Below are 18,129 nucleotides of genomic sequence, written 5' to 3' on the forward strand. Positions count from 1 at the left end.
AATAGCAGCTGGCCTGGGAAACGGTGTCTTGCTAAGTGTGCCAAGAAGCCCCAGGTCTGAGGGTAGGAAGCTTAGCATGTTGGTCAGGGGCACAACTTGGGAAAATGTACAGCTGGCTGCCCACCCAGCACAGTGTCTCCAGGCCTGTGTGTGCTCTTAAGTGCAGCACTTGGTACGGTCTTGTGTGCTGACTGCACTGTAACCACAGAGGAAGTTACCACAGGAAGCGTTGCAGCTGTTGCTTATTAGCATTAGAACAAAATTACACAAAGCAAATTGTTAGCAGACACGTTGCCATAATCTTTAACTGGTGGCGGTAAGTAAGAGTGGTCCTCTTTCAAGTAAATACTAGATTTCCAAAAACCCAGCTTCAATTGTCCATGAAGGAGTCATGTGGGATGGGGCTAAGGAAGCCTCGGAGGGAAAGACACGAGGGGCCGGCGCTCCAGCATCCTTAGGGCTGCAGGACCCAGAGCCGGCTCCTGGGCAGCTGTTGCTAACTTGCAATATGGAAGCAGGAATGTTTGTGCCTCTGGACATCTGACCATCTGCTGGATTCCCCTCGGGTGTTCTCAATCTGTTTCTCTTATGGAACAAAGTAAAATCTTGTAACAACACAAAAGCCGAGCAGGGGCTCAGCTCTTAGGATGCTTATATTAAAAAAAAAAAAAAAAAAAAAAAAAAAAAAAGCAGAGTTGGACTTTTGGCTCCTCTCTTCTTAACAAGATGTCCAATTAAATCCTACCCCCTCATGCCCCATGTCTTTATCTGTGGTTTAAACAACTCAAGCCTGGCTCCTGGCTCCACTGGGGAAAGTAGGAAAGGTAATTTTTTGAGTGTATATCCCATAACTTGTGTACTGGGATACCTCGCCAGGTATTCTGTCTCCAGAATCATTCTCAGGGAGAGATCAGAGTCCTTCAAGACTTTCTGATGATGACTGCGTTCAAATAGAACACTGGGAATTTCCAGTTTTCTTCAGAGATTCAACAAAACCCTTCTAAAAGAATATACAAAAGATGTTTTTAAAATCGAAACCATTTTAATTTAAAGAAGTATTCTGTGACATCATCGGGTTATGGCCGTGTCATGGGCAGGGCAGGGGCAGTGAACACGAACAGCGTTGGACTGTTTTCCTGCGAAATGTGTACTTTTGTATGTTCTGGTTTGTTTCTCAAATTCTCAGCCCAGCATCCCTTCCCAGGTTATCAATTCTGAACACAGTTTTTGTCTGAGGCATTCTCTGCTCTTTTATTTCTTCTGAAAGGGAAGAAGATTGACAATCCTGTGGACGAGAATAGCAGGCCCATGTCCTCCCTGGCAGACAGAGCCAAAACCCTCAGGCAGCTGTTCCGGCCAGGGGCTCCCTGGTGTGGCCTTTTCTCAGGTATCCAGGTTCTCAGGTCTGGTATTTCCACTCAGCCGATTCAGAGGAACAAGCCCGGGTGCCTGAACCGTTCTGGTCATCTAGCTGTCCACAGGACAAGCCCTGCTACAATAAGAGGGGACACCTACGAGAGGCAGCCAGAGGAGGATTAGACTGTAGCATGCCTCCATGTTACAAAGCTGTAAAGATATTTAAGAACATGCAGTCGCTGCTACACTCCCAACCTCTTAGCTTTTCTAACTCCAGTATCTAGAGATACACACACACACACACACACACACACACACACACACACACCCCACACACACACACTCATAGACAGACACACAGATATCACACAACACACACACACCATACACACACAGACACACGCAGACATAGACAGACAGACAGACACACAGACCACATCTTTTATCTAAAATCTTCACAAAGGGAATAATGTGTTTCATAAAACATTTAAAATGCTTTAGGCAACAGAATTGTCTCTTGATTTTCCCCCCAAGTGTTTAACAGACAAATGTAATTGGAAATGTTTGGAACATGAGCACCCACACTCTTTAATTTGGAATTATGCAAATGTGATCATTACCCACTACAACCTGGAGCAAAGCTGTGCGGCCAGAATAGCAAGCACTCGAAATGTCAGATGTAAGTTCAAATCCTCATTTGGGCCAGGGCAACCCCTATAGCCTGACCCTGGAAGGTATGTTTAGAGGAAATGGCCTTGCATGTTTTACATCTGAGAAGCTATTTAGCCGTCCTGTTTGACAGGATTTTTGAGAGGGATGGGAATTAATTATACTTGCAGTATTGCTACAATGATTTGGTCATCTAATTAGATTCCATGAAAAAACAGGCAAGAAGAATTGGTTCCATCGGGCCTTCTGTGATACAGCAGGCCTTCATTCCAAGACTAATGAGATTGCTTCTTGGTGCTTTGTTTTGTTTTGTTTGGCCAAACCTTAAATGTCTGCAATCCTACAGTCGAGCTAATTTAAGGCTTCGTGTGAAATAAGACATCATGTCCGGGACCCTCTCCAGTTCTTCCACAGACTTGAACCGGGTCCTAGCTCTCTTTCAAAATAGCATCTTGAGGCCTCCCCTGACTTGTTTCGCCTTATTTTAACTTGGGGCACCAGTGAGGCATGGGTAAGTTTAGGCAGGACATTTGGCAAGCTTAGTACTGTCAGTCACTAAGGAGCCTGTGTCCCTGGAAGGGTTACCATGGGTCTATAGGGAGGGGCAGATGTGTGGGTGAAGCGATTTCTCTGTACGTGGGAATTGTCTGGTGCTTTTTGAGACAAGGACCGAACTTCAGAGCAGCGTCAAGCACACAGCATTAACAATCTTCTTCAAGGTAGAGTCTGCTCATTGCTTTAACATCTTAAAGAGTGTCTCCACGGTCTAATTCAAGGTCATTTCTGCCTCGTGCTAAAAATAACAGACATCTGGCTCATCCGCAACCTGATCAAGTTCCAGTCAGTGGGAAGCTTTGGGGCATTTTCCTTTTTCTCTGTCGTACTTAAGTCCAACCACCGGTGTGTAAGTAACAGAGATCTTACAGGGTCATCTCACACTCCCACAAACAGAGAACACCAAAGTGGGCCCTTATATCACGGTGTGGAATATGCCCCGTGTTCTTCACCTAAATCCAAACTGACTGGTACAATAGGCAGACCCACCCGAGAGACTCCATCTGTCTTCTTATGGACCGGGACATCTGGCTACACTTGCCAGCTGAGACCTTGCTCACACTGCAACCCGAGAGAAGATACCTTTTTAAAATTCATACTGTTGTCATGAGAGACCCTAGGTTAGCCTTGACCCTCACCTTCCCCAGATGTGCCTGTAAGGAAGAGGATATGTCCGGGAGTTCTCTATTTATTGAGAATAAACAAAGGAGAAAAAAGGAAAGAGGTCACCCTTCTGCCTAGGAAACCCCTGTTCCATCCCCCCACCATGGACACAGCTGCAAAGGGTAGAAAATCAATTTTTTCCCATTATTTCACAGTGAGGAGTAGAAACCTATTTGCAAATTGAATTAAGCCCAATAAAAATATGTCTGTGCATTTGTTGAAGACCAGAAAAATTAGCCACAGACACAGCTACAGAATACAGTCATGTAACTAGAAATCAGCACATCCCATCTCAAACTTTGCTGAGACAGTTCCCACCCCACCCCCTTTCTGTCAAGAAATACCCCTAGCTAACTGTCACCAAGGTTCTTCAGCATCACATCATATCACAGCCTCAGTGAGACTCTGGGAGGGAAGGGACACCAGGTCTTTGTTTAGACAGATGGTTGCTTCCGAATTTGTATGACTCAGTCAGTCCGCAATGGAAATGAGCTGGACCCCGACAGAGCACGATTTCTTCCTAAGTGGCAGTCTGGGGTGCTGAGTGTGGAATCCATCCCCTGTCCCTATGCAGGCTCGGTCTTGCTTATAAAAGTCTACCCCAGCTATGCAGTCTGTGCATCCTGAAACCTCATTAGCAGTCTGCCCTCTGGTGGAGCAATGAAGGACTTCAGTAGCTAGGGCTGGAAAAACATCCATTCCCCTTTCTCTTTGAGAGAGAGAGAAAAACAAAAACAAACAAACAACAACAACAAAAACAGCAACAAAAATTCAAGTTTTCCAGATGTGCAAGGCGAGGCAGTCCTCAGAATACAGCTGTGAGAGTCGAGTCCAGTGACGTCCATGCTGAAGATCCCAGAACAGGGAGAGGTTGTCACCGCCACTGGGGGCATCCCCTTGGCCCCTGCAGGAACAGGGTCCTTCTCGTGACTTTGCACCCTCCCCCCAAGGGCTCTCCTTGGGTGACAGCGTTCAGTTATCCACTCTGTCATGGCACAGATAGCATCGTAAGGAGTGACCAACATGTCAGGAACATTAAATGTAATAGGCAATTTTTGTGACTTTTCTGACAAGGCTAGCACTTATTTGAGTCTCTGAAAGGGGCCACTTGGAATGTTCGAAAAGGCAAGGATGCACACATTGTCTAAAAGGACACAGTCTCTGCGGCTGTGACGTTTGAGAGAGACAGTCTACTCCTGATGTTGGCCGGCTGCTGGTCTGGCAGAAGTAACCTTGGGATCTTGGGTTTTGTTTCCAACTCTTAAGAACGTTAGAACTTAGCTTGCTTCAGCTTGTCAATGTGATGGCAGAGTTTCAGGGCGGGTCCCAGCTTCAGTCCCAGGTACTTCATCACCATGTCACTCCTCAGCAACAGCAAAGCATTGCCATCGATTTCCTGGTGGGAAGGCCAAAGGACAGTCAAAGCACACAAACGGTGGCTAAGGTCCAGGCATGCTCACCGGGCACTTTAAGAGCAGGTGAGTGGACCAGAGAGCTCTTGGGAACAACTAAAGCAAACAACTATGATGCCCTCCTCTTCCGAGCCCCTCCCGGAACTCATCTGCTACCTTTAGGATCCCTGCCCTCTTCTGATTGGAGCAGACAAAGCTTCATCTACATCCCTACTGTCTCATGGAAGTGTCATCCAATTAAAGAGACAGCCACAGACAGGTCAGCCTGAGGAGGACCAGGATCGATGCTCCTGGCTCTAAAATGGGTCATGAAGCTGGAAAAGGTAGGCAAGCAGATTGCTCCTAGACAAGACTGTGTCCCTGCCAACACCTGGGTCTTAGCCCACTGAGAGCCAGTTAGGCTCCAGACCCACAGGAATACAGATAGGCAGTGTCCACTGTCTACAGGATTTGTAGCAATGTGATACACTGCCAATCCAGAATTAATAACATAGTAATTCTTACCTTCCGCCCCACATACCATCTTTGTATGTTTCAGAATTGCCTAAATGATTATAACATTTATATGACGGCTGTGTGTATGAGCGAAGCCTCGTGTAACATGTTTATGTGTATCTTCTCATTTAACCCTCTAAACCAATAGTTCTCAAATTGTGGGTCGAGACCCCTTTGTGGGGTCGAATGATCCTCTCTCAGGGATCACCACCAGAAAACACAGATATTTACATTATGATTTATAACAGTAGCAAAATTATAAATTTATAAAGTAGCAACAAAAATAATCTTATGGTTGGAGGTTACTAAGTGGTTGCAGCATTAGGAAGCTGAAAATCACTGGTCCAAGAAGTAAGAACACTGGACCCCAGTTTGCCTGGCATATTGCAGGGGTGCTATAGATGACTGTTGAATGCACAGGGTGGTGGGTGGGTGGATGGATGGACAGATGGATGATCAATGAACAGGTGGATGGATAGATGGATGGTTGGATGTGTGGATGGATGGACAGACAGGAGGGTGAATGGATGATGAATGGGTGGATGAGTGAACAGATGAATGAATGAATGATTGATGGATAGATGAATGGATGGATGGATGGATGGATGTAGGGGTGGGTGGAATGGCAGAAAAGCAGGCAAGGTCCAAGAGAGAACATAAGAAAAGCATATCCCTTAAAAACACGACATCTGGTGGTTGCTCTGCTCTGATAGGCCTATGGCTGCCTCTGCCTCTCTCATCTCTGGCTCACTTAAGGACACTGCTCCAGCTTAGTGTGGAGGATCCTGAACTCCTCTCTCCTTCCATGCATCTCCTCCCCTGGCCCTCCCTTCAGACCCATTATTTCATACATGCTTTCTGAAGAGCTCCACATGAGGCCCCAGAGCCTGAGGGTCAGCATCTTTCACAAACCGGACCACGTCCTCCACTGTCCAGGTAGAAGGGTTTCTGCTGCTTGGTCGCCTGGAATCCTGCACCTCTGGAGAGGGGCTCGAGGCTGGAGGGGGTGAGCAGAAGAGAGGGGGACCATGAGCCAGTGGTGCTGCCTACTGGGTTTACGCACCCCTGGCTTGCCCAGAGGAGTCCTTAGTGCTCTGAAGTGCATGGTAGGACCAGTGTCTCTATGACAGGTAGCTGTGATTGGCTGGTCACTGAGGAGCAAAGGGCTGTGCTGTGCTCAAAGGAAGGCTTGGGAGAGCTCTCCTCTTTGACAAACTGAAACTCTGGTTCAAAATCCTAGCTAACATTCCCCAGACTTTCTACTCAGTTCTGTGTTTGTGGCCCAGGGTCTGCCATAGACAGCTATTGGTACCTGGGGCTGGTGAGCTGAACGGGAAGCAAAATGGGCCTCTGTAGCCTATGGGACCAAGCAACAAAGGGCCTTTCCTGTGTCCTCTGGAGATGGCAGTGTGTCAGAACAGAGGTGGGTCTTCACTTTTAGACATCACACAATAGCTGATCTAACCTTTATACCTCCTGCAGTACTGTGGGCACTGCAATCCATGGGCTGGTGGTCATGGGTGCTCAAAGAACGCAGGCTGAAACACTAGCGGAACTCAGGGAATTCCTCAGAAGAAGGGAAGGAAGTATTGTAGGAGCCAGAGGGGCCAAGGAACAAGAACACAGCTCACGGAACCAACTAAGCAGAGCTCATAGGGGCTCACAGAGACTGAAGCAACAATTAGGAAGCCTGTATGGGTCTGGGCTAGGCTCTCTGCATATGTCTTATGGTTGCTTGGTGTTTTTGTGGGAGTCAAGGCTGTCTCTGACTCTGTGCCTGTTTTGGGGACCCCTTTCTGCCTACCGGGCTGCCTCTTCTAGCCCCAATATGTGCCTAGTCTTAATTAACTTGTCATGCCTTGTTCAGTGGGTGTCCCTGGGAGGCCTGCACTTTTCTGAAGGGAAACAGAGGAACACTGGATCTGGAGAGAAGAGGGCCTGGGAGGAGAGGAGGGAGGGAAACTGCTCTCAGGATGTATCATGTGAGAGAATAAATAGGAAAAGAACGAGAGAAAGAAGAAAGAAGGAAGGATGAAAGAAGAAAAGAAGAAAGAGGGAAGGAAGGAAAGAAAAAGAAAGAAAGGAAGAAAGGAAATAAAATGGAAGGAAACCAGGCAAGAAGAAAGGAAGGAAGAAATCGAGCAAGCAGAGCAAGCCATGCGGTACATCAGCAGTTCTCCATGGCCTCTGGACCAGTCCCTGCCTCCAGGATCCTGCCTTGAGTTCTTCCATGGTGGAATGCACACTGTGAGATGAATTTAGCCCTTTCCTTCCTGTGCTGTTTGTGGTCATGGTGTTTTCTCACTCAAAGAATCCGTAACCAAGACAACCAGGTAAGTACACTGCTTTCTGGCACACCTCGCACTGATTGAGCTCCACTGCCCAAACTCAGGCGACTTCTGCTTCCATAACTGCCTTGTCATGAGGGGCAGTCACCCCCAAACTGAAGGCTGATATGGGTCCCTTCCCCCTTTAGTTGCTTGTTGCCAAGTATTTGTTCATAAAAATGGGAAAAGAAATGTACCCTGCGATGATTTCCCTGTGGATCTTCTTGCTTCGGCTCTTTTTTATTTAGCATATGACTGCCACTGCCTCTGGCTGTCCCTGTCTCTATATTTCTGACACCCAAGGTCCCTCTGAGTCCCCCTTGCCTGTACCTCAACAGCTGTATTGTTCCATACCTATCCTTCTTAGATGGAAGAAAAGGACTTTGAGCTGAATTTGTCCTAGAGACAAATCCCAGAGCTTCTCCTGCTTGTCATTTGACTGCAACACATCTTAGATCATGGTAACATTCTCTAGCCCGAGAGGCTGCTATAGGAACTGAAGTGGGCAAGCACTGGGCCTTCTGGTCAACCTACCACAGGCACTCTACAGAGTAAAAGAGGCTCCCTGTACATCCATCTGGGCATACTGCTTGTGATGGCTATTCTCACTTGTCAGCTTGACTGTATGTGGAATGAACTCCAATCCAGGAATGAAGGGCACACCTGTGATTTCTATTTTGAGAGAACATGAACACAGTGTATGCCAGCCCAGGGGCCATGAGACCCTTCTGTGAACATCTCGGCCATCCTTCTTGCTACCACCTGCCCCTCCATGTGACCTCCACTTACCCTTCTCCTACAGTGCTTCCCACAGCCTTCTGTGCAGTACAATCACTTGCACATGTTTCTGTGCTTTAGATTCGAACTCCCCAAGAACCCTCTTATGTTCGTTTCACAATCATGTAGCAAGTCCCTTCCCTGGCTTAGTCTTAGGAGACGTGTTTGGTGAACAATGCAGCCCAAGTCCCGGCTCTACAAGGGTCATATATTATATTGACCCCTCCACAGCTGAGCAGAGAATAAATATACTTGATGCACGGATTTGGCGACTGTGAGATGTGCTTCGTAGGAAGAGGCTAGTTTTGTGTGAGTGATCCTTGCCAGGCTAGAAAAAAGACCAAGATTCTGAGCAAAAACCAACTGCCCTACAGGGTAATCCCAGGAGCTAAGAAGCCTGTCAACCTTCCCTAAGTCTTAAGACAAAACAGTTTTCTTCTGTGCTCTCCTTCCCACATTTGATAGACTTGAGAAGCTCACAGTGCTCTTGTGCTGAGAGCAAGATTCATCTCTGAATTTGGTCCTGGTTGAGAACTAGATCTTGTTTGAGTTTTTTTTTGTTTTCCCCTGACTTTTCCTTGATGGACATGGAACGATCCCATGAGGTGGTGCAGCACCAGGCATCTCGCTGAGAAAATGCTCCCTAGAGCCTTTGAAACATTGATGCCCGCTAGCGAAAGGTGATTTTTTACTCCATTTAAACACATCTGCACCCAGCGTGGGGCTGAAGAAGCACAGAAATCACATCTGTCTTCAGGGCCCGCCCACGGGAGCATGGCTGTTAATCAGGGTGGTAATAGATGTCCGGGCTACAAAGGCAGGAAGTCTTTAGTCCAGGAATGATTCTTCAGTGATGAGAGCAGAGGTCACATCTAATTTCCTATACTTGGCAGGAAGGAGGGGAAGTCCGGCCCACCGATAAGATCCTGCCCAGGGTCCTGCTGTCCTTTGAGGGAGGTCAGAAACAGCAGCCGCTGTCTACAGCGGAACAGAGGGCTTCTGGTCGTCTTGGAGGAGAGTGTCTCTAGTGATGGCTGTAATAAGAGACTCTTGAGACACTGGGGCAAATGCTCTCCACGATTGGTACTTGGTACCAGCTATGGGTATTTTTCCTTTTTCAGGCTGCCTCAGGGGTGTTTCTGAGGGGCCTTTCGGTCACACAAGGCAGGGCAGCAGGTAGGTTAAGTCACACCTCTGCAGTTGCTCCTCACCCACATAACTCACATAAACTCACTCCGGAGAAGGGAAAACGGAACATTCGGCACTGGGCTTGCAAAGCTGGTGAAGGTCTGTGCTCACAGGAAAAAAGAAAAAAAAATCAACACACCACTGCCTTCCTGCTCTGGGGGATGTGTCAGGAAGACAGATCGGTTCAGTTGGACAGAGGAAGGGGCTGAAGGCAGATATGACAGGTAACAGGATTGGATGGATTGAACAAATGTTGCTCCTGTGCAGACAGGGCGTGCAAAGCATTCGCAGTCCACGGCCGTCTCTAGCACTGGGAAAGCTATTCTTGGCCATGCCGCTCCCTGTGCGTGTGCTGTAAAGCCGTGAAAAGTGAGACCCGGTGGTGAATGGATACATAATTAAATTGTGTTGCTCCTAAAGCTGAATTCACCTTTAGCAGAAAACTAGACCACCGACAGACTCGGTGCGGAAAGGCAATCCCGCCGGTACCTTCTGAAGCCCGATGCTTGTACCACATCTGCAGATCTCTTTCTGTCTCACGCATCCCCACGAGCACACACATAATTGCCTTTTGCTCATTCATAATTCAGGAGAAACTTTAGCTAATAGAGTGGGAGAGTGGAGCAGGGGAGGGTGAGCCAGAATGAGCCAGGAACCAGAAATCCCTACGTCCCACAGCTGTGCAGGGCTCTGCACTTCTCCAGCGTGCAGCGTGTGTGTGTGTGTGTGTGTGTGTGTGTGTGTGTATGTGTGTGTGTGTGTCTGTGTGTGTCTGTGTGTGTGTGTCTGTGTGTGTCTGTGTGTGTGTCTGTGTGTGTGTGTGTCTGTGTGTGTGTCTGTGTGTGTGTGTATCTGTGTGTGTGTCTGTGTGTCTGTGTGTGTGTGTATCTGTGTGTGTGTGTATCTGTGTGTGTGTGTGTGTCTGTGTGTGTGTGTATCTGTGTGTGAGTGTGTCTGTGTGTGTGTCTGTGTGTCTGTGTGTGTGTGTATCTGTGTGTGTGTGTCTGTGTGTGTGTTTCCGTGTGTGTCTGTGTGTGTGTGTTTGTGTGTGTGTCTGTGTGTGTGTGTGTCTGTCTGTGTGTGTGTCTGTGTGCTTCTGTGTTCCCCACAACCTCAGGTGCCACGAGACCCAGTGCACAGCAGGCTGCTGACAGTAAGTGATACTTCTGAAGGCCTCAGGTGTGTGTCCAAGGCTATGTAGAGTGTGAGGTACCCAGGCTAGCCCACAATCTAGGCAGAAATCAGGTGGTTTGAAAACGTGTTGTTTTACTTTTTTTTTCAGTTCCAGCTTTTAAAATACTGCAAGGCGACAGAGACTAGACAAGAAAAACCCTGATCCTTCATAGATTTTAATCAGAATTTTTCTCGTCTGTTTGTTTTGTTTTATTAATTCTTCAAGATAAGCTGACCTACCAAGAGGACAGAAGATGTCCCTAGGGACCAGCAGGCCAGATTGGGCAGCATTCCTTCTCAGCCAGAAACTGAAACTGTCAGCCCCACCCACCTCCCATGAAGCAATGTGATCTCCACCAGGAGCCTCAGACACCCGTCCTTCTAAAAGCTCAAGTGTCAAGTCTTATTTTAGTAGGACTGTCACATGGGAGCCTTTCCTGACACCCAAGATGAGGTGGTTCTGCAGCCCTTCCCTTCCTACACTGCCCTTCAGCCCCTCCCTCCAACACTGTCCCTCAGCCCCTCCCCTCCTACACTGTCCCTCAGCCCCTCCCTCCTACACTGTCCCTCAGCCCCTCCATCCTACATTGTCCCTCAGCCCCTCCCTCCTACACTGTCCCTCAGCCTCTCCCTCCTACACTGTCCCTCAGCCCCTCCCCTCCAACACTGTCCCTCAGCCCCTCCATCCTACACTGTCCCTCAGCCTCTCCCTCCTACACTGTCTCTCAGCCCCTCCATCCTACATTGTCCCTCAGCCTCTCCCTCCTACACTGTCCCTCAGCCCCTCCCTCCAACACTGTCCCTCAGCCCCTCCATCCTACACTGTCCCTCAGCCTCTCCATCCTACACTGTCCCTCAGCCCCTCCATCCAACACTGTCCCTCAGCCCCTCCCTTCCTACACTGTCCCTCAGCCCCTCCCCCTCCCACACTGTCCCTCAGCCCCTCCCTTTCACACTGTCCCTCAGCCCCACCCCTTCAACACTGTCACGCTGGCCATGTGTTTCCACATCCAACCGTAATCACAATAACGTGCTGAGGTCTTTCAGGAATGGGATCCTTCTGTTCTGTTCACAGCACCATCCTCAGACCTGAGAAACACCGCTGTCTAGGAAGAGCCCCTGCCTAGGTGGCCACTGGACTTCTTCGGACCAGAACGCTACCGGTCTCTTAGTTGTCTACTAGTAAAATCATCTGCCATTTGAGGCATCAAGGATCAATCAGGATCAGGTTGTAAAGGTCGGAGTTATTCCAAAGCTAGGTGCTATTCTTTTTCTATGATGTCCAATACATATCCTGTAGTTTTAGCTCCCTAAATCTCACCACCGGTGGCTCATTCCCTTGCTCAGAAATGTGTGGTTTACAGTCTCTATAACCAAAGCTCCAGCTGCCTGACATGGACCCCAAAACCATTCGCTGTGATTTCCTACATCATCCCAGCCCCCTCCCCCTTCTCTCCATAATGAGGAAGCCCTTCTTGCCTCTGCAGATCCCAGCCCTCATGAGTCCCCAATCCTCTTGTTTTCTCTAGCAGAATTGTCCCCTTACTGATACTGCAGCCCACGAAGCCAACCTCAGCCCACAGGAGGCTTTTGAGCTGTGACAACAATGTCAGATTTACTTCGCTTTTGCATCTTGGAGATGCCTGTGGTTGGGAACTCTATAGCACGTGCAGGATGCTCTGCTCTTAGAAACCTTTTCGCAGCCTTTTATAGCTCTGGCTGAGTGTATCTCAGATGAGAAACAGATGCTCCCAAAAATTCACCTGAACATCAGCAAACCCCAGGGAACCACATCCTATGCTGCAGCCCAGAGAGCAGGCAGCCTGGGCACCGGCTCCTGTTGTCAGGACAACAGGAAGGTGGAGTAAGGATTCACACCTGAGGCAGCTGAGAACACTGCACACCCTCACCCCCTCCTCTCCTGCCTGCAGCCTGGTGTAGCTCTCCAGACGCTGTGGTTTTAAACCATTGTGATCAGTACATAGGGAGAAAATCCATCTGTAGGTTTCTTCCAGGATTTATGAATTGGGTCAAACACACTAAAGAGAATCACTCTCCACGCACTCTCTTCTCTGTCACTGTCCCGTTAGAAAGGAGGACAAGAAACCCTGCAAGCACAGACCAGAGATCCTGGAGTGGTTTGGACAGACCAAACTTTGGAGTCAGCCAAGTCAGTTTCCTTTGACCACTGACAGGCCTCTTGACCCACTACCATCTAGAAATGTATATGGTAACACGTCTTTTAAGCAAGATATTATAACTTATGATAAACAGTAACAGTAGAAAGTGGTCCATCGTTGATGCTCGCTAAAATGACAGTCTAACTAACACAAGTCCTTTTTGCTTGACTGTCAGGGATGCCAACGTAAATGAGACTCTCACAAAATTGAAGCCATGGTCCCCCTAGCATAGCAGGACAGAGTAATACTTAGGGAATGAAGCGCTGGGGTGGGGCTGGTGGGTGGAGAATACAAACATTCCTAACAAGGGAAGGTTGCTCAGACCATCAGAACATCTCTGTCCCATTTCTTTATAACAGGGTCCTGATTTCCACTTGGAATTAAAGCCACATTTTCTAGTTTTCCTTGCAGTTTGTGGCCATGTGACTAAATGCTAGAAAAAAGATGTGTAGCAGAAGTGAGACGGTCTCTCATAACCTAGGGACCCTCTCTGTCTGAGCGTCTTGCTCAGGTATATGTATCTGCATTTTTTCCTTTTAGCACCCTACAGAGACACTGTCAATGAAATACTTACACCAAAGGGTTCCTGCAGCTATAAAGAATGAATGGTTGCAGTTGTGGATTTTTTGGAGCCATGTATCCTTCAGGGGGGCAGGTCTCTGCTGATCTTTCCACCCTTGGCAAGTGGAGACCCTACTGGGATGGGTGAAGCTGTTTGAGGGATGTGTGTGAAGGGTGTTGGATTATACTACACAGCTCACAAGAGTGGTCTGTGGCAGCCACTGGAAAAGATCTACACCTGGGGAAGAGATAAGTTATGTTCTGCTAAGGGATGTATTCCTGGAATCTATGGTATTAGCATTTATTAACCTCTCACTATGCCATAGGTTTCCTACTAAATATACATATAAACTCACTTAACCTTCCCCAAGATTCTATGAGGAAGAGGTTGCTGGTTCTACAATTTCAGTTTCTCAGGGAAGGAGAGAATCACAGAGAAACCAGGACCTGAAAACCCAGCTAATCCAGAATTCCAGGTGCGGCATCCACAACATTATCAGTTCTATGGCTGCTAATCTGTCAATGAAAAGCTTGCCAGTGACATCGTAAAGCAGGGGCGTCTGACCCTTTGACATGGCGATATGATGACATATGACATGTGTTCTACTAACTTCATGCCACTCTGGGTGACAGATGGTGCACTAGCTGCAGATTAGACACGCCTTTTGTAAAGCATTTATCAGAATGGCTTCCGCACTATTCCTAGAATCCTATGTCCCTCTGAACACTTTTGTGTATTGTGTTTCCCTTGTGAGGGAGACAAGTGGACCTAACCAGCGATGGAAGCACTTCGTGTCTTTTCTGCTGTCTCCAAGGAACTCGAGTCATGGATGAAGGAATCATCCACCCTGCAAAAGACAATCTTCCTCCCAAGTCAGCTGCTGTTTTCTTCTGGGCACAGAGCTGGGCTCTTTCCTCGTTAAGTGGAACCAAATGATCCAACCTTGCCAATGGATTGTCATCAATACTCATGCCCATCTCTTCCTGAGCACCATAGTGCCATCCCTACTTCTGTCCACTAGATGTGTGGCATAAAGACAGACAGGCACAGCAGAGACACATGAGAGACAGAGCAAGGGTCCCTAAGTTGAGGTGGAACACACACTTTGGACTCTTGAACTAATTTATCTTTGGCATTTGAGCCAGTGGACATTTTGGAGTCTGCTGGTTAATCCTAACTTAATGTGTCCTCTTCTTTATTGATGATCAGAAGTTGAGATTGGCTGCCTATAAGATAATAAAAACTCAAGGGGTTTGGGGAAAGTTTGAGTTTCCCAGAGGTGTTGCATTCAAATCACTACAACCTCTCCCCTGGGCAAACACAGAGGCCGCTAAGGCACCAGGAGACCAGGGTGTGCATTACATTACCACATCTGTTTCCTTCAATGGCTGTTCCATTCCTCTTGGGGCTGGAGGCTGGGAGCCTCAGTCCAGGTGTTGATGAACTTCCAGAGGGCACAGGGTTGGTACGAGAACCACTGGTGGTAGTGTTGGGGCCTCCCAAAAGGTGACTGTCTCCAGAGTTCAGCCTCTTGTAGTACAGTGAGGCAGAGTGTGTCACAGAGCCCCTGTGGATAAAGGCAGTGGAGGAGGTATCCGCGGCGTAGCGGTTCATGCCCACTGCGTTTACCAGACACTCTTCAGCAGTGACTACCTTGGCTAAAAAATAAGGGATGCAGAGAACAGACATGAGAAAAGTCCGGGGAGCTCCCCAAGCCTCTGTCTTGACAAACCCTGCTCTGACATGGTCACTGTTACCAGTAAGCACGGGCAAAGAGAGGGGGTGAACACTCCGGATAGTTCTGAACAGCACCGGTAGCAAATTGGGATCCTGCCTCACCAGGGAGAAACCAAAGGGTAGGGTCTTCCATGTTTAGAAAGCCCAGTGGCTATCTTGGTCCCTAATCACTTGAAAATAAATTAAGCCAAACCAAACTCAACCAACCAACCCAGAATTCTGTATGTGAGCAGTATATGTGACCAAATGTGTGTGTGTGTGTGTGTGTGTGTGTGTGTGTGTGTGTGTGTGTGTGTGAAGGTTCAAATACATCATAGAGATAAAAATAAAGAGGATATTCTTCTTGCTTCCCTCCCCACCCATTCAAAACCACCAATAATTGAATACTAAGTACCATCATCAGAACAGATTCTGATATCCCAAAAGAAACACAATCACTTTATATAAAAAAGGCGTTTCAGGATTGGTAATGAAGAAACATATTTAGGATGGCTAGACCCCAACACTGTCACCATGTCTCAGTTCCCCTGCAGGGGGCACTGAAAAGAGAAGGTTCGATATTATTAGGGTAAGTGGCAAGTCCCACTCTTGAGGACTTCATGGAGACTGCCTGGAAACAAAGCCACTAAGATGTAAAACTAAGGCAGACACTTAGAGGTAACAATTTCTATTTTAGGGCTGGAGAGATGGTCCAGCAGTTAAGAGCACCAGCTGCTCTTCAGTGAATCTCGGTTCAATTCCTAGCACACATATGTTAGCTCACACCTGTCTGTAGCTCCAGTTCCAAGGGATCTAACACCCTCTCTGACCTCTGCAGGCACTGGGCATGCATGTGGTGCATAGAACAAAGACACAGGCAAATAATACGTATATATAAAAAAACTTTATACTGTAAAAGATGAAAATTTTCATGTCAATAACCACTCACCTCAAGACATTAAAAACTGAGCAAATTAAATTTACAGCAAACATATAAATATTTAAGCAGAAGTTAATTCAATAGAAAAACACTAGAAAAAAAAAAGAAAAGATAACAAAAGTTGGTTCTGGCCACACTAACAAAGTTGACAAATCTTTAAATGTCTTGACAAAAATATAGTCAATTCAGATCACCAGATTCACAAATCAAACGATACTTCTCTCTGCCTTACAGAAATAAGGAAAATTAAAGCATGCATTCAAATGCTGACTACTGGTCAGGATGCCAACAAAGAGATGTTCACTACACTGAGAGATGGTATGTAAACCCTGCCCCCTTATTTACAGTTGCAGAGCCTTCAATTAGGCAGTAGGTAGAGAAAAGCAGGACTTGAGGTTTGAGTAAAGGGGGACCATGAACAAGTGGCCAGGAGAAACATCAAGAACAAGGGACATATGGCTGGGATGTAAGTTAGAAGAGATCCACACGTGCACAAATCTAGGTTTACAGCTTGTCAATAAAATACCAGAACTTTGTGTTTCTTATATGGGCTAGCTAGAATAAATAATTCTACAGTATGCTACAAATGACTGTAAATTAGGTACTTTGAATGAAATGGGCATGACTCAATGACAGTCTGTGTAGTATAGACCTGCAACAAGAGATTGAATGGCAACTTAAAAAATATCCACAAAGAAAGACAAGACATGGGGCTGGAGACATGGCTCAGTGGTTAAGAGCACTGACTGCTCTTCCAGAGGTCCTGAGTTCAAATCCCAGCAACAACATGGTGCCTCACAACCATCTGTAGTAAGAGCTGATGCCCTCTTCTGATGTGTCTGAAGACAACTACAGTGTACTTATATATAATAAATAAATAAATAAAATCTTTTTTTAAAAAAAAGGAAAGAAAGAAAAGAAAGACAAGACATAAATGATTTGTAGACAAACTCTACCAAAAACTTTAAGAAAAAAATACACAGAAAAAATTTGGAAGATTTTCACAAATTCTTTCAAAAAAAATAAAATATGAGGAGAGAATGCTTTCTAACTTATTCTGTGGAGCCAGTATCACTTTGATACCAAATCCAGATAGACACCGTGAGGAAGGGGAGAATTAGAGGTAATGGTCTCCTGTTCATACAGAGGCAGAAATGTGCCCAGTGATGAGATTGAACCTGATATGATTCAGGAAGAGTTAACCCAACCAATCGAGAGGTGATTTAACATCCCAAAATAAGTTACTATACCATATTGATAGAATACCTGGCCTGAAGACTACATGTCCATATCAATAGATTCAGAAGAGCATGTGACAAAACCTTATAACTTCACGACATAGATCAATCAATAAAGCCTAAGCAGAAGGGGACCTCTTCAACGAAGGATCCTGTGACATCACAGTTTATGGGGAAAGACTGGATGCTGCTTCCCAGGACCAGCACCACTGCGGCCACATGTGTGGGGGAGGTCTCAGCCTTGGCAAATTGATAAGAAAAGGCCAGGGCAGTCTTTCAGATTGGAAAAGGAAGCAAAATTACCCCTGTACATAGAAAGTCTTAAATGACGGAAACCAATAAACTCTCAGCTAGACTGTTAGTTGTGAAATCCACACAGGAACATTTCCACTGTAGCTCTCTAAACTTACACCAAACAACCCAAGATGAAATCAAGAAATACAATACGATTATGTAATACACCATACAGTAAGACTAAAACCAGGGAAGCACCTAAAAACAAGTTGACCAGAAGAAAATCTCAATTTATATTCGGGAAAATATGCAACACCATTAAAAGAAGACACAAATGAATAGTAAAAATGCCATTTTATAGGGTTTTTTTGTGTAATCATTGAGGTGGCAACACACTAAAATTGTTCAACAAAATCAGCACAATCCCTGCTAGAATCTAGGCTAGTTTTTTTTTTTTTTATTGTAATTAACAAGATGGTTCTAAAACTCATGGAATTATAGAAGACCAGAGGAATAAAAATAACAATAAAAAGTAGAGACGTTACAGGTCACAACATCAAGCATAACAACAACCAATGAATAGTGATCACAGCACAGTTCTGCGAAGGATGGAGAGTGGGACGGATGAGCCTGGAGAGAAAGCC

At 46.5% G+C, this 18,129-nt stretch overlaps 1 protein-coding gene across 1 annotated transcript in view; it reads right to left on the reverse strand.

The window, feature by feature from the left end:
- Positions 1–4,513: 4,513 nt before the first annotated feature.
- SCML4 (Scm polycomb group protein like 4) overlaps positions 4,514–18,129 on the reverse strand; it is a gene marked incomplete at both ends in the record, with an annotated part of 89,658 nt that continues 76,042 nt past the window's right edge. The window contains 3 exon segments of the mRNA XM_080938297.1: positions 4,514–4,639; positions 6,002–6,147; positions 14,725–15,015. Coding sequence (XP_080794423.1) covers positions 4,514–4,639; positions 6,002–6,147; positions 14,725–15,015 — 563 coding nt within the window.

The sequence above is a fragment of the Micromys minutus genome (genome assembly GCF_963924665.1).
Source record: "Micromys minutus genome assembly, chromosome: 25".
Lineage (NCBI taxonomy): Eukaryota > Metazoa > Chordata > Mammalia > Rodentia > Muridae > Micromys > Micromys minutus.